The sequence below is a fragment of the Falco rusticolus genome, chromosome 2 (assembly GCF_015220075.1).
Source record: "Falco rusticolus isolate bFalRus1 chromosome 2, bFalRus1.pri, whole genome shotgun sequence".
Classification (NCBI taxonomy): Eukaryota; Metazoa; Chordata; class Aves; order Falconiformes; family Falconidae; genus Falco; species Falco rusticolus.
The window spans coordinates 83,619,966-83,637,436 of NC_051188.1; the positions used below are offsets into that span (position 1 = coordinate 83,619,966).

The 17,471-nt window shown below is 40.3% G+C and overlaps 1 protein-coding gene across 1 annotated transcript in view; it reads right to left on the reverse strand.

Moving 5' to 3' along the window:
- Positions 1–17,131, reverse strand: part of SYTL5 (synaptotagmin like 5) — a 64,735-nt gene extending 47,604 nt beyond the window's left edge. Inside the window, exons 1-2 of the mRNA XM_037378446.1 lie at positions 16,638–17,131; positions 3,098–3,313 (exon numbers count right to left, since the gene is read on the reverse strand). Coding sequence (XP_037234343.1) covers positions 3,098–3,313; positions 16,638–16,756 — 335 coding nt within the window. The 5' untranslated portion in view covers positions 16,757–17,131. The remainder of the gene's footprint in view (positions 1–3,097; positions 3,314–16,637) is intronic.
- Between the last annotated feature and the right edge of the window lie 340 nt (positions 17,132–17,471).

The following is a 17,471-nucleotide window of genomic DNA, read 5'->3' on the forward strand; positions in this document are numbered from 1 at the left end:
ATATCAATATTCATAACATGTAACCAAAATCCTTTCACTGCAATTTAAGTATCACTTTACTTTTCCTGTCCAAAGTGAGTTCATAGAACAGCCTGTAAGCTTCCTCGATGCAGCTACCTTTTGTTGATTTCAAACTCAGTTATTTTCAGCCTTCTCTTGCCTAGGCCAAACACTCTGATACCAGAAAAACGCCAAAGAGAAAACCCTCTAGATGTCATTTTGTAAGTTTAGAAGGCAGGCATTCTTATTGCAGCACTGGGCACATAGAGATTATTATCTCAAATCACACGCACCTACCTGACCAGCATTCCTCAATTTATTACAGCAAAACATACATATTCATCATACTTCCCCAAAATCTAATATACATAGCAACTATTCCCTGAAATGATTTGCATATGCATAAGGCACTTCTGTATGCACGCTTCGTTGCTGGGGGTCTTTCGAGACCCCTGGTGGTCAACAAGTTGGTGAACTTCAGCGGAACTTTCTTGGGGAACATGTGCACTACTTGTTCTTATAGAACTTCATTTGTTCTCTGCGCTATATGTTTTTGACTGCGACGTTCCGTTACTCCACTTCTCTTGTCTATTATATCCCAGGTGCCTCATAAAGCTTGCTATATCTTAGTGAACTTATTCAATAGGTCGATTTAATCACTGCTTTTCTTTCAGCCTCTGTTAGTGATTCTTTATATCTTAACTATATCAACTTCTGACTCCTTCCATTACTCTAGACATACGGTGTGCTAGGCTTGTGATCCTTATTTTCTGCTGAACTTTTTCCAACTGGCCAACACGAAGTGTGCTGCACAAAACTGGGCAGGTACTCTACATAAAACAGTATTGCATCATGTATTTTACAGGCTATACTTCTGCTTGCACATCCCTGTGTGATGCTGGAATTTTCTACCATGGAAAATACTGTTGAATCATGTTCAGCTTTTCATTCAGTACAATACCCAGATCTTTTCCTAAGGAACAGCTGCATATGTTCTTTTTATCCCCATTCTATATTTCTGCAGCTGCATTTTTGCCCAAATGTAGTACTTCCACATACCCGTAGGGAGCCACCATATGCTATTCCTTCAAACCACTTCTCTAAATTGTAAGCATCCCTATGAATTCTAATCCTGTCCTTCAGGATGCCTACAGTATCTCTCAGCTTTGTGTCACCTGCAGGTGTAACTGGCAAACTCATCTGCTGCATCAAAGTCCTTAACTAAAATACTTAACAGTGAAAAGCCAGAAAATGTTCTGCACTATACCACTGCCTGCATTTTTTTCGTTGTTGTTGGTTTTTGGTTGGTTTGGGTTTTTGGTTGTTGGGGTTTTTTTGACAACAAAATGTCCATAACTACTCTGAGAATGGAGCTTTATAATTTTCCAGGCAGTTCTGCAATCACACTGACAGAATTTATTCCAGGGCATAGCTCCCCTTGTTTATTAGCATATTAGAATGGCACAAGAGAAAGTATCAGAAGTCAAGCTGTAAGATATCAACAGATCCTCCTCTATTCACAAGGTCTGTCACCCTATCAAAGGAAGAAATTAAATTGATTTTGACATTATTTGTTCTCAAGCCAGCTCTTAATCATTGCCTTGTCCTCTTCTCCTGGCTTTCAAACAGCACAGCAATCATTTGTTTCAGCATTTTTAGAGAAATTAAAGGTAACTCGACAGGGTCAACAAATCCCTCCATTCTTCCTTTCTTCATTTTTGAAGCGTAGTATTGTGTTTGCCATTCTTGACTCGGTCATTTCACTTGCACCCCACGGTTTCTGAAAGGCACTGCACTGAGATCATCTCAGGAACCAGCTGAAGTAAATGATAAGGAGCAGAGCCAGGCCTCTACCAATTTAAAACCATTTCACAAAATCAAGAACTTTTACATGTTTCATCTCAAGAGGTGAGACATAGTCATCTGGATGTGGCCCACTGGCTGCAGAGAAGGTTAAGGCATCTAGCACAAAATAGATGTCAACCTTCCAAAGCTAAATTAGAAGACACAAACTCTAAAGGCCATGTTCAGCTGTATTAATTTTTCACTTTCTAGGTAGCCAAAGCCTGATGTAGCTAGCTATTTGAGTTCACTCGCTGATAGAATTTACAAAAAGTCTTATCTTCCTGGTCTCATTGGTCTCATGATGATCTGTAAAAGAAGTCCCTCTGAAATTACTCTGATTTTTCCCCCCTTTAACATGATTATTTTATCACGTCTTTTTCTTATACCACCCAGTTCTTACATCAGGATATATAACCAAGTTGTGTTCCACAATAACATTTCCCCTTTCCTTCATAGTTATCTTACCAAGTCAAGCTGCAAAAACCCATATTACAATATCAATCAAGTGAATAATTCTTCCAAGCACACACCAAGTAAATATCTTTCTGTTTATCCCCTTGATATCCTGTGTTAGAATACTGACTCTCTGCTTTTCAGCACCGTGATCTGCTACCCTCCTCCTCCCTCCATTCCCCATGCTCCATATTCCAACTGAGAGAAATGCGCTAATCACCTTTTGTTTTACCTCCCACCATAGCACAATTTACTTTAGAACACTCACTAACAGACATTATAAATACAGCCCTCTCTCTTCACGCAGAGATATTCAGTTACTATAAACACGGGGGGGAAAAAAGGGATAGAAACGTGGACTGAAGTGCTTGGACTCACAGTTTTTACATCTCTTTCCTTACAAATCCACCTATCATGTCAATCAGAACATACAGACCTCACTTGTACTTAATTCTGTTTTGTTAATTTTGAATTATTTGATTTTTACATTTATATCTTCAGAATGCTAATAGACCTGTCCCTGCTTGTAACTGATTTTCTATCATTTTCAGAATACTTCCCACCAACAGCTTAGTATCTGTGATGCTTGCAGCTTTCTTCATGAAGCAAGCGCGTTGGAACTGGGAAAAAAGATACTGCAAGATCGTGCAGCAAATAAAACCACCAGATAAGCCTCTTCCCTTGTGTACTTGCTATGCATATGCTTTTGTGCTAAGGAGATGTAAAACAGTAGCATCAGCACAAAATTATTTACATCGTGGTAATCCCTAAACGTAATTATGAAAGCTGCACAACTTACGCAATCTTGGCACACACCGAGCACTTCCACTGTCCATCAGTTCCTACAACACGACACTTATGGCAAACTCGAAGTTTGCAGGTTTGGCACAGGTCTCCTCTATCAAAGATTAAGCCCAGGTTTTTCTGACAGCGAACACAGACCCTGCTGTTGTCCTGTTGACAATGACGGTTTCCACCTTTCCTCCTCATTTCCAGAAGCTCATTTTTCAATTTCCTAGAAGTAAGAAAATAAAATCTTTTAATTTGGAGATACATCTCAGTGATTTGTAACTTTTTAACAAGTGAGATTTAGTGTTAAAAACTACAAGACACAAATAAGTACGATACAATTATTATTTTTTTTAATATTTGCTGTATTTTTTGACACACGTAGGACAAAGAAGAATAAATCTATCCTCCATCTCAGACATGCAGTCAAGAAAATCCTTTGGTAGATCACTATAAGTAACTGCAGACAGCTGAACAGTTCTGCACAATTGGTAAACCATCTTTGCTTGTCCCTCATCAATAATTCAAGTCATGCTGAGCCCAGGTTGACAGCAGCTTAAAACTGGGACTATCCTGTGCATCCACAGAAGGAAAAGGAGAAAATCTTTCCTGTAATTAGTGTGCATTTCATACTATGCCAACATAGAGTTAGCTAGGAACACATATGCAATTTTGCACTGGCTATTCAAAGCCTAAGAAATCCCAAACCAAAACATCAAAATAGATAGTGGTGTCATGGTGTGATGTTACAATTAGAAAAAAAGAAAAAAAAGGAGAATGTCAGTATAAATAACGTGACTTGTGGATTACTAGTTCTGCAACTGACTCTGCAGGATAAAAATATTTGCATTTACGACCAGATTTTGAAGGCTGCAATTTCAATGGTGCATGAGTTGGGTCCTTAATGAGAAAATAGCCGTGAGAGGTAACTACTGTATTTCCAACAGCAAAAAAAAAAGGAATTTTAAGAGAAAGAGTAAGGAAGGATGACAGGAGAGGCAGTTTTCTATGCCCATCTGACTTTCCTGACTCCCTGATAACCCCTGCTCCATCCTTTCAAACCCCTCCTGCACTCCACCCTACCCCAGAATACCTCCTCCTCAGGGGCCCAGCTCAGCAGCTGCTAAGTTCTCTCAGTTTTACATGCCCAAGTGTTGCTGTGTCCCCGTTACTTCACCCTTCCTTACACTCTCTTTCATGCACTGCCATCAGCCAAGAGACTCCAGAGTCCCTCTACCATGAAGCACTCGGACTCACTGAAATCACATTCTCTGCATACACATATATGATTTAAGGGGGATTTAAAAAGAAAAACAAAACTGGCTACTGGCTTCACCTAAAGATCAATCAAAAGATGTCAAAAGAAGACCGCTGGGAAGATAAAACCAATAAAAGATAATAGGTTGCAGCCCAGTGAAGAAGACTGGGAACATTGCTTAAGCCACCAGGGACTAAGCTCTGACAGAATTAGGTTGTTTGTGGATACGCTGCCTCGCTAAAAGGCTAGCATTTTGCTTCCCACTGGGATGCCATGAACAGCAGCTGCTCTGCAGCCACCTGGCCTGCAGATGCTCAACCTCTGACAGCTTTTGAAAAAGGGTCTGTCCAATCCCTCCAGGCAGTGACTACAAATCCTGTCAAGCGTTTTCCTCTGCTGGCCTCTGTCCAAAAGCGATTTCTTGATTCTGCTTTGCACCCTTCTCCCATGTTCACTCCAAACAGCCTTGCTCTCATGCCATAGCTTTCAAAAGTCTGCCCAGGCCTCACAGCTTTTCTTGGCACTTCGCTAACTGGTCTGGCAGTTTATCAATCGCATCTTACATCTGCCTACGTCCTGCAGAGATACACTTAGTTACAGGTATATATCCATTTTCTTCTGTCAATCAGCCAGTTCCAAATGCAGGCGAGTGACCTACACTACAGAAACTACCAAGTGAACTGCAATATTGCCATTAGGCACAGGGAAGGCAGATGGTCACCAGGTTTGCTGCCCCCTCCTTGGATCTACCTCCTAAACAAGCCTGCCTTCAAACAGCAAAAGTCAATTAATCTGCTGCTTCTGGACTGAGAGCTAAGGGAAAAAAAACCCAACCCCAAACCAACACCCTGCTACCAGAGCACCCTCGACCACGGTATTTTTAAAGAGATACCGCACTTATCCATTTGAGTAACAAATACACCCTTCAATGTTTGTGAAGACATCTAATTACCCCTGAGGTTATGCTCACTTACATTTCACTAAATATCAAACAACATTCACAAAACACTTGATTTACTGTCTCCCCTCTCAGCAATGTGAATTTGTCAAAGTACTGTGCTACATGGCCCTTTTATTTTAGCAGAGCCACTTTTAGTACCAACTGATCTTAGGAAAATTTAAGATTGGATCGTGTTTTCACACATTGAGAGGTATTGCAGCACTTTCCAGGTTTACCCCCAAGGACCCCCTGTCACAGCTGAATGTCCTTCTTCATCAGGAATTCTTAATCTGGCCAATACTTAGTGTTTCTGTCCCTCTCACCTACTTTTTGTCTTCCTGAAGATGCTTAAGTCATCCACTTGCCTCTGTGCTGGGTCCACGCAATGAACAGGGCTTAGAGCTGCAATGGGGGATGCTGCTGTCAGGAGACTTTCAAGCACAGAAAATGTGGACCCATGAAAAAGAAGAGAAAGGGCAGATCCAGTTTGCACCTGCCACATGGATCACCACCTTCAGTTGCACGCACCAATTTCTGTTCTACCTTCTCCCTGTGAGCTGACAGTAGAAAAAGACACGCGGCACAACTGGAGTTCTGGGACTGCTCCTTACTTCCATGTGGCCTCTTTGGCACCTCAGTCGCTTCACTTTTCCTACTCACTTCTCATAGGTCAGCTCAAACAGTTGGTCTAAGTTACTGATACAGAGGTGACAGCTATGGTTTATGTCTACACACAACAAGCAAGCACTAATAGATTCAGCTATACTCAGCTTGCCCCCACAAAACTATCTCTGCATCTGTACTGGGTTTGCATAGCAAGGTTTTGGCAGTTGGGGGTCTTCAGGGGTGGCCTCTGTGAGATGAAATTGGGGCTGTGCCTCTTCAGGCAGAGCCGGTTCCAGCTACCTCCAAATCAGACCCACCACTGGCCAATGCTGAGCCCATCATCGATACTGGTGGCACTTCTGTCATCACACATTTAAGAAAGGGGGGAAAATGCTGCACAGCAGCTGAGACAGGGGAGTGAGGAAAATGTGAAATAGCCCTGCAGACGTGAAGTCAGTGAAGAAGGAGCAAGAGGAGGTGCTCCAGCTGCCAAAGCAGAGATTCCCCTACAGCCTGCAGAGATCATAGTGAAGTCAGTTGTCTCCCTGCAGCCCATAAGGGACCATACTGGAGCAGATATCCACCCTGCAGCCCATGGAGGATCCCATGCTGGAGCAGGTGAGCATGCCCTGAAGGAAGCTGCAGTCTGTGGAGAGCTCCTGCTGGAGCAGGCTCCTGGCAAGAACTGCATCCCATGGGGGACCCAGACAGAGGCAGTTTTCCTGAAGGACTATACCCCTGTGGAAAGGACCTATGTTGAAACAGGGGTTTCAAGTGTGAGGAGGAAGGAGCAGCAGAGAACAAGTGTTATGAATTGACCCTCACTCCCCATTCCCCTGCACCACTTGGGGCAGAGGAGGAGAAAGAAGTCTCTGGAACAAAGGAGTGAAGTTGAGCCTGCGAAGTGGGGTATTGAGGAGAAGGTATTTTCAGTTTTGTCCTTGTTTCTCTGAATCCTACTTTTTTTTTTAGTGGCAACAAGTTAAATACATTTTCCCCAAGTGATAAGCAATCTGCCTGTCATTATCTTGATCCACGAGTTTTTTCACCCTATTTTCTGCTGCTGTCCTGGTCAGGAAGGGAGCAGCTTGGTGGGTGTCTGGCAGCCAGCCAAGGTCAGCCCACCACAGCCTACTTTCCCCCCTTTCCATCGGCTTGTTTGTTCCGAGTCTCCTTCAGCAGCAAAACCAGCTCACTAGTACTGGGGAGACAACGTAGACTCTGGAGAAGAAGACAGCAGATCAGCCTTAAACACTCTGTGCACAAAATGTTCTCTCATTGTTTACCTGCCTCTTACCAGAGTTTCAGGGGGTCACCAATCCACAATAATGTCAACTTAGGCATTTGAAAATCTTGGAAATTTTTAATAATTTCAAAATCCTCTCCCCTCTGAGTCATATGATTGATTCAATACTAAAATGATACCAAAAATTTAAAACATCATATTCAGTTCCCTGGATATGTTCAAGCTTCTCTTTGCAACCAGAAGGGACAGGCTTTCCTCTTCCCTTCCCTCATTCACAATGAAATATAAGAGAACTCAGACACTGTGGACTAAGAAAAACACAACAAAGTCTGAGGGCTTCTGACAGCATGATATAAGCTGTTAACATTGAGACATTTCAGCTGGAGCACAGACATTGTTTTCAGCTAGCTGGACCAGATTGCTATGAACAGAGTATTGGTAATTCAGTCAGAAAGGAGAAATTGTAAGCAGAAGAGTTCAAGATAAGCAACTGAATGCTGCAAGTCCTTCTAGATTCCCTGAAACACAAGAAAGGAGAGGGGAAACATTTCTGTGGCACAAAAATTAGAGAAGTGTAGTCAAATAAATACACCTGGGCTCACCCAATTTCTCAGATAAATATTATTTCTCATCATACAGCCATATCTTTTCAATAAAATAGTTGGTTCTAAATAAGAATGTGCTTAAGTTATTAATACTGAAAATTCTCTAAGGTAAGTCACAGCATTAGGGTATGAAGAGCATCTGCAAGAACTACTTTTACAGTGTACTGTCCCGAGTGTTGCTAAGGTCTTTGGAAGTTTTTCTACAAATAAACGCACCCACTGTCACATGCTTCATTCTAAAACCAGCATTCAGTAAAGCCCTGAATGCTGCCCCCAGTGAAGTATTATTTTAAAATACACTGCCAGAACTTCCCAACTGCTTGAAGCACAAGCTCCTTCCCTGCACAAGCTTCATCTTTTCAGTGCTGAAGTCCACAACACAAAATCATAGGACAGTTGAGGAAGGGTTGGAAGGAATCTCTTGAGACCAATCTGGTCCAACCCTCCTGCTCCAAAGCGCAGTAAGCTATATCAGGTCGCCCTGGATTCTTTCAGCTATTTGAAACATGGACATTCTGCAATCTCTCTGAGCAGGCTCATCCAGTGTTTAACCACCCTCACAATAAAAAACATTTTTTTCTTCTGTTCAGATGCAATTTCCTGTAGTTCAGTTTGTGCTCACTGACTCTTGCCCATTCACTGGACGTCACTCAGAAAAGTCTGGTTCCATCTTCTTTAATGCCCATTAGGCATTCATACACATTGATAAGATCCCCCTGAACCTTCTCTTCTCTAGGCAGAACAGTCCCAGCTATCTCAATCTCTCCCGATAAGATGCTCCAAGCCCTTAATCATCTTTGTCTGCCTTCACTGTACTTGCTCCAGTATGTCACAGAATCACAGAACGGATGAGGCTGGAAGGGACCTCTGGAGGTCATCTGGTCCAAGCCCCTTGCTGAAGCAGGGCCACTAAGACCCAGCTGCCCAGGACCATGCCTAGACAGCTTTTGATTATCTCCAGGGATGGAGACTCCACAAATTACCAGGACAAGCTGTGCCAGGGCTCAGTCACCTTCACAGTGAAAAAGTGTTTCCTGATGTTCAGGTGGAACCTCCTGTGTTTCAATTTGTGCCCACTGCCTCTGGACATCACTGAATAGAGCCTGGTTCCATCCTCTTTGCACCTTCCCTTCAGGTCTTTATATATATATACATATAAATAAGATCCCCCTAAGCCTTCCCTTCTCTAGGCTGAACAGTCCCAGCTCTCTCAGCTTTTCCTCATACGAGAGATGCTCCAGTCACTTAGTCATATTCATGGCCCTTCATGGGACCCTTTCTAGTATACTCACGTCTCTCTTACACTAAGGAGCCCAGCAGCAGCTTATCTATGAGGATCTTATGGGAGACTTCCCCGAAGTCTAAGCAGACAATACCCACTGCCCTCCCCTCATCTACCAAGACAGTCATTTCCATCACAGAAGTTTATCAAATTGGTCAAGCATAACTTCCCCTTCGTAAAGCTGTGCTGACTACTCCCAGTGATTTTCTGGTCCTTTAATGTGTCACCATGGGATTGTGTCCCATGTGAACACCATGCGATTGGGTTTCCAGCTTTTTTTGGGACTGGAACTCTGCATGTAGAACAACCACCTGAACCTTGCCCAAGTGTCACAGTAACTCAGAAGATGAATATTGTTAATCCTCAAATCTTAAAAGGGTTAAAATACTAAGAACTAGCAAAGGCTCATTTTTTGTACCAGATTTATTTCCAGTGGTTAATTTTTACTTAAAAAAAATAAAATCAACAGTGACCCATTGCATTTCAGGAACTCCAGCCGCATCCAGGTGTCTAATGTTGAAAGAAAATCTTCACTGAACCTCTTCCATTCCAGCCCTCTCCCTCCTCCCTGCAACTATCACAGTCTTTTGTGCTTAATTAGCAGCATCATTGGGCACAAAGTCTGCATATTAAATAGTTCAAATTTTAAATAAGGAAATCTCTATCAACCCAAACCAATAAACAGTGCATTTTTATACAAAAGCTTGCTTAGAGATCAACATGCTGAAAAACTTACCAGTATTATTTTGACATTAAAAAGGCATTATTCCTACTACCTAGTAGTGGTGATTGCAACACTATTTTCCACTGCCTATGTGATACAAAATCTTGAATTCTTATCAGATGATAGTTGATCTGCTAACAGCATGAATTCTGAAAAGTGTTTGTTTTCATGTTTTTTAATACAGAGCTGCCTTTGATGACTTTCAGGGAACTGAGATAAAATAAATCAACCCACAGCTTCTCCACTCATTTAATCAAACAAATAAACCAGAAAATTAAACCAGCAAGCAAACAATATACAGACAGATATACTGGATATGAGCTTTCTTTTGGGATTCCCTATACTATTTGTTGAATTGAACCACTGATTGACTGTAACAAATATGTTCTGATCTTAAGAAATAAAAAATGAAAGTCTCAAGGGCCAGGAAGAGGAGGAGAAGGTGGGTGAGTCATCTGAAAAAAAAAATCTATCATCGTAACAGCCTCCAAACAAGCACAGCCTATCTGCACTAGTTACACAATATTGAAAAGGGATAATAAGTACAGCATGTAGCCACTACTCTTTATCCCCCAAGAGAGGAACCAGCTGCATTATAAACACCCAATTCCCTTTTGTCATTCTAAGATTTGAAATCTTAATTTTAAAGGAATGTAATTAATGCAGTTAGATATATTTAATCTCAAATACTGAACGAGAATTAATCTTTATCAATCCTCTCCTAGTAATATGAAAATAAACTCAGCAGAAGCCAAATTAATATGCTGCTGGAGAAAAAGGATCTTATCATACACTGAGGTTTCTAAACTATTTATTACAACAGCTGTTTGATAGAAGATAGCTATTAAAAAGAAATTTGTGACTGCCAAGGACAGAAGAATATTTAACCATTCCTCTAACTGTGAATTTATATTAAGATCCCTCTACTGTCTCTGAAAATATGTTAAGTGCATTGGAGGAGAGCTCCATTCTAACTAGTAATCCAGGTAACACTGAATGACTTAGTCTAAGCCTTTCTGAATGGGGTCTATAAAGCCCACATAAGATATCCAAGCAGGGAGAAAAAAGGACAGCCAACACCAAATTTGAGAAATTACTCAGATCCTAGACTAAGTCCCTCTAACAAATAAATATGAAAACATGATGCCTTGAAAAGATGAGGGAAAAAATGAAAAAATGCAGACAGCAAGGGCCACAATTCTACAAAACACAAACCAAGGAGCAGCAAGCAGTCATGGCTCTTGGCACATTGCCCACCACCTGCAAGAGGCACAAAAAGAGGCCCTAAAACGGTCTGATTCTTCCCTACTGACACTGAAAGTTATGAGGCAGGCAAAGGCGCTCATTCCCTCACAAATGCAGCCTCCAGAGATGGACCATTCCCAAACCCTGATAATCCTGCAAACAGAAAGAAGCAATGACAAATCTTAACAGATCCATTTTTTCTTAATAGCATGTTTTAACCCTAGAAACATTTATTCCCCCCAATACAGAAAAGTAGAATAGTTATACTGCTGCAAGAGGCAAGACACTCGCTGCCCAAGCCATTCACCTGAACGAATGTTATCTTCTGAGGCACGAGAGACATAGAATGCCTCTAACTGTAAGCACGATCCATTTTCAGTCAGGTAATTTTATTTTTTTTTTAATACCAAACTGATTTTCTTATTCTTTTTTCATTTCACTAGGATTTTGGAAAGCTTTTTATTCTGAAAATTTTTTCTACCTCATCTCCTCTCTCTTGTTTGAAAAACCACTGTGAAATGCAATGGCACACACGATTCCTCAGTTTGATTTTCAAATTTCTCCTACACCTTCTTTCTTCCCATTTCAAAAACCTTTTTCATCTTAAAATGCATCAGGTATTCTTAATTTCATTTTCACATTCTAAATTTTCAGAGTTCAGAGTCATAAAAATTACACTAAAAAAAATCAAAAACTTGTCTTTAACCAACTATAATTAAAGACTTCAGCCAGTAAAAAGCTTAAATATATGAAATTGCTCCAGTCTTGCATGTGCTGTTAACAAAGTTCCGCTTCCTACACAGATAAGTGACACATATTCCTTCTGAAGATGTGCAGCTGCTAATTTAGATACTAGAGAATTTTTCTGTGCAGGAACTGGTATCAACATACTTCTGGAAGCTGAAAGAGAATGGAAACTCCTTTCCAGACTGATTCCCAATACCTCCTCCAAACTTAGCCAGATTCCCTCCACTGTCTAACACAGTATGTGGAAAGTAACAGTAAATATTGACAGTTCACAAAGGGATGGGCTATTACAAATTTCCATCGAGCTCTCCTTGCATTGTAAAATTTAGCCATTTGAGTAGCTGAAGTGTTTTTCAGGTTCTTATTTTATAAGCACAGATATTCACATTTTGCTTATGTAACAGATCTGTACAATGAAAACTGTCTTAAGAATATTTGAATAGGGAGGTATATTGTGACAACAAAAGGATACAGGCAAAGGCAAAGAATGAATTTGCAAAGGAAAAGAGAACTGACATAATGAATGGCAGAACAGAGCCCAGCGAACAGAAGGATCGGAGGCAATGGAACTGAAGTTATATTGGGATATTACAACAATGACAAACTTTCACAGACAGAACTTTTTCTGAGTAACTCCCTATCGTCTCATCTAAATTCTGTTACTAGATTTAGAAAAAAAATAAAATGCATATTGCTTATTAGCTTCTCACTAGTCTTTGATAGATCAAATTGTACCCAGGGTATGAGAATTAGTCACCATCAGAAATTCTTTCATCAATAGAGGATCTTCATTTTTGAAGAACACTGTAGAGCAAAATAGGCATTCTCTACGCTTAGAGTACTGGCAAAGTAACCACTTTTGATGGAAAAGTCTCTGGTTGAAGGAATAACAAAGTGTTAAATCCACTTGGCAAATGAGATAGCTGCCAGACAAGCAGCTTCCCAACTTCCCATACACGTATGGATAAGCAATATGTTTTAACATAAGGGCTCTTTCTTCAAATATTTATAGGCAGCCTCGTAAAAACACAGATCATATTACCATACTATATGCGTCTTGCAATCATTTGTGCTTATAAACAAGTCCAAATGTATACTCAGTAGATAAGTCAATTCACATTCCCGTTACTCAATTTTTTTTTTCTAAAGTACTTGCCCGTAGTTACCACATGGTGGTATCCATGCTAACAGTTTCTCCTATACTGTAATGAAGTTAATACCCTAAATTGCTTCTATGGATCTCTTCAGACCTGTAAGGAGATACCATTTTAGTTAACTGAAAAGACAGGAACGCCAGCTTTCCTTGTCAAAACACATCTGGGGCTGGTGCAGTTCTTATACAGCCTCTGGCAACCTAAACGCTGAGGGAATGATTCAAGTAATAATTCACTAAAAGCCTTATCCTTGGAAGAAACAGGCGCTTTCCTTCTCTTTCTCAGTTCAACAATTATTATGCTGGTATCTCCTCTTCTAAAACCACGGTGTTTACAGCTTTGCCTGGTAAAGAATGAGAAGAACCTTTGTGTTTTAAATGGTGTCTAGGAAAATAGTCAAGGCAAGAGAGCAATATACATCAGCAGTAAGTGTGTATTGTGTGTTTGCTCTGTGATAGCATGAGGTTGAGATGAAGAGCTAGCTTCAAATGCAAAATGCTATGACTATCAGACCCAGCTCCCTGTGTAACGCCACAGCTAGGAAGGATGCAGTGGGGCTGCTGCTGGAACTGAAACAAATAAACAACAGTTAGATGAAACACACCTCGTATGTGGTACACCCCTCTTCTGGCAAATACATGCTTTCAATTTAGGAATGATTAATAACTTGTGATGCTGCATATTAAATGTGATACAGGTTTGCCTAAAAAGGGTCCTAAAAGAATAAAACTATTTTGTAATAGTGAAATAGTAGAAGGATGGGGAAGTAAGGAAGAAGACACGTTTCAGCCCAAACCATTCAGTTTAGAATGCCTTGACTGACATTACCTGGATGCAAGCTTCTCCCAGCAACTCACATGTTAAAAAAAATCCTACGTTTTCACCTTCAATATGGTCAAGTTCACTATTTTTAGCTATTCTAGCTCTATGTAATTTAATTATTTCATCTAAATAAACTTAACATTTGAAAATAATCATGATGGTCATTTGGCCAACATAAAAAACATCATAGAGCAATGTTTAGAACACTGTAAGTTATTTGCACAAATAATCTACTAACAGCTTTAAATCAATATTCAAAGCAAATTTCCAGTCACACAAGATGCACACTTAAAGTTAAGAACATATACCCTAATATTTATTAAGCAGGTTCCTTATTTGTATTATTAAAACTAGACCACAGAAAGAGCACTTGCTGCCTTACATGTTTCTCTCACATGTAGGTGAAATATTTGTACGTCAAGTAAAAATACAAGAATAGCCAACTGCACTCCAGAACACAAGCATGAGCCGTATTAGGGGAAATAACTCTTAACAATTTCATTATTAGGACATCCTCCTACACTTACTGTTGCTTTCATGTTTAACAGAAAGATCCTTTCAAGTTATGATGGCTTTTGAAGATGAACAAGGAACAGAAAAGAAATATCACGGTAGATTCAGAAAGAGTGGAACAGACTAATAAAATTTTTTCAGTACAATGTAGAAGTAAGCATCTTGCCAGCATGAAAAATGACTTGAAAATAAATACAAAGGGACTTGTTCTTCTGCAAAGTACTTCGATATAATATATAACAGATTGTACCAAATGGAATTCCAAAGACAACAAATGTTCCTCTGAAGTATACTTATAAGACATAATTAAAGATATCCTTGCCAGGCTGTATTCAGAAACAAAAAATTATGAAGTCTCCTAGGGAGCAGTTACCCACCCAATTCTTTACAGTTTGTACATCTCAGCAGTCTTTTATAGACTACATTCCACCATTATCAAGCACAGTATGGTCTAGTGGCAATTCTCCAAATATACTCTGAATTAAAAAACAATTGGTTCATATATAGGTGCTAGAAGTATGCATAAGCATCACATTGCATCATTCGTTACCCTAATTGGCATTAGATTAACTTCATTTTCAGCCTTTTCTTAGGGTGCTCTTTCCATTTGTACCAAAACACAGATTAGGCAATACTGCCTGCCACTTTACTGAACTGCATCCTCACAGGTGTCTTGGGTTCTCAAACAGTACATTTGGCAGAGTGACTTCCAGTAGTGCCAAAAAAAAGCAGAAGATTAGAGGGTGTAAGGCATCATATAAAAAAAAAACCAAAAACAAAAACAAAAAAACAAACAACAAACCAACAAAACCCCTAAACGAACAAAAAGAAACCAAACCCACAAAACCTCAGGAGTTTCAGCTTTCCACTTGAGGCTGGGAAATGACAGTAGTAGAAAAGAAAGCTTTCTGAGGGGTTGGGACACTAGTGGTCTGATACACCATTGCACTTCATACCCATGCATTTGATCGATGACTACTGACATGTCACGTTTCCAAGGCCACCACCTTAGAAAACTGAAATACTGACTTTGAAATGTTTAACCTATTACAAAACAGAGCACAATGCCTGGAACAAACAGTGCTCCATCTGTTTTCTTCTTCATCTGACAAATCATCAAGGAGATGAAATGATTAATTTGCCCACACCGCCATAAAGAAACATCTTTCCTTCCAGTCTTGCAACAGAAGCAGCAACCAGTTTTAGCCCACTCCATTTAGATGAGCCACAATATTCTGCAGTTAAATGGGCTGCACACCAATAGAGGCATTGCACTTAGACTTGGTTCTCTTAAGGTAGAAAGACTTCCAAAACAGGAGGTTAACTCTGCATGGATTTCCAAGTAATAGTTTTAGACAAAAAAGCCTCAGCAAGCGCTGAGCGTGCGTCTCTGCAAGGCACTGTGTCTAAAATGCTTTTTAGCAGCTCAATGGGAAGAGCAATGCAGTCTGGCCTTGGAATACATGAACAGAAACCAGCAAAGGCTCAAAATCTTCCCTTTGTCATCCATGACACTCAGCAGCCTTGTCAACACCAAGTGCTGCATACATCCACGCTAAGCCCATTTCTCAGAACCAGCACTGTATAAAAGTTTAAGAGGGCAGTGGGGAGAAGCGAGAGGAAGTAACAACAGCAACATACTGGAAAAGCATATGAACCTTTGCAGAACCGATAACTAACCCACTCTGAGTCATCTAAAATAGCTGACTCTCAGCCTGCCTCCACACATTGTTCTTTGAATTTTGACTTTTACCTTTTTTTCCCCTCAGAAAAGAACACATGGACTCTGTATTAACACCTTGAGTCTCTACTTCTCCCATCAATGACTTTTCAGATCTATACCTGAGATATTTAGTTTTATTTATTTATTAGTAAATCTAAGACATTTGAAAAAATGAAGCGTCCCTCCTCCTCCCTATTCTGTAAACACTGCAACAGAGAGAAAAAGGTCACTATCTCGCCTTTGCCCCGTGTTGCACGGGCCGGTGCACAGAGGCAGGCGCCTACTTTCTCTCCCTGTGACACCTTCCAAACTTCCCCTCCTGCAGCTCTGGAGGCACAAAGCATGTACCTCCTCTCAGAGGAAGAAAGTTCAAGAGCCTTACTAAAGCCTTCCATCTCAAAATTTAAAATCTACAGAATCTCAAATTTTAAAACCTCTGCTGTGTATTTTCCCACTTTTTCTCTTTCTTACTCTTTCGCCTTGAAGCAACAAACACAAGGGTTTTTTTACAGAGGGCCAAACTAGCAAGCAGCTTCCTTTTTAACACTTGACTTTGATTGTAATTAACTGTGCCACCTCCCAACATTCATCCTTCTCCTGAGGCATCTAGAAAATCTTCACTGGGTACCACAAAAATATCTGTACCATGGACCATATTTTTAAGAACAGTAATAAAAAGGGTTACCTTATCCTTTTATCTTCAACTCTTTTCAGATACTCATCTCTCTTCAATACTCCCAATATTGTTTCCCTTTCATGTTCCAGCAAAAATGACAAATTGATGATCTCCAAGTGCTTTGTCATGATTCTTCAGCAGCCACTCTTTCAATGACTCCTTTGCCCAATTGATTCTTCCAATGATTTATTTGCACACGTCCAAAGGCACGTTTGCATCAAAGATCCACACAGTCCAGAGGTATTTTTGAAAAATGTTTCTTTAAGTTAACCAAGAGTCAAGATTGTATTGCTTTGCCTTCCAACTATGCAAGAAATTAAGGTTTCTTCTTTGTTTCTTCCTCAAGAAAGCTCGTCATTTTCCTGGCTAGCGAATGCTCTTGTGTCGTGGCCGACGCTCACTGGCACACTGCTGGTCTTCAGGCTCCATTCACAAGCATCTGCAGAATAAACTTTCTGGCATAATTGCAGTTTGGAGCCAGAAGATAGCCGGGCATATTTTTTTCAAACTACCTGAAAGTCAAAACAAACAAGTGTAGGTGATTTTGGCATTACTATCACGGTCTGACTTGAGAAAAGCTTAATCTAATAACTGTTTGAAAGCCACCAAAGAACGGCTTGCAGACTGCCAGGTTATCTCACAGGCTACTTATATGTCACGTTTTCTATGTTGTTGTTTATTTACTCACTCATGCTTGATTATTATACTCCCACAAGGGCTCTGCAATTATCTTCCTACTGCAATACATTTAAATGACTATATTCACCCTGTAATACTTCCATCCTAACAGTACTAAGCATGCTGGTGAGGGGAAGAAATGATTCTACTCATTTGCCTGAGATT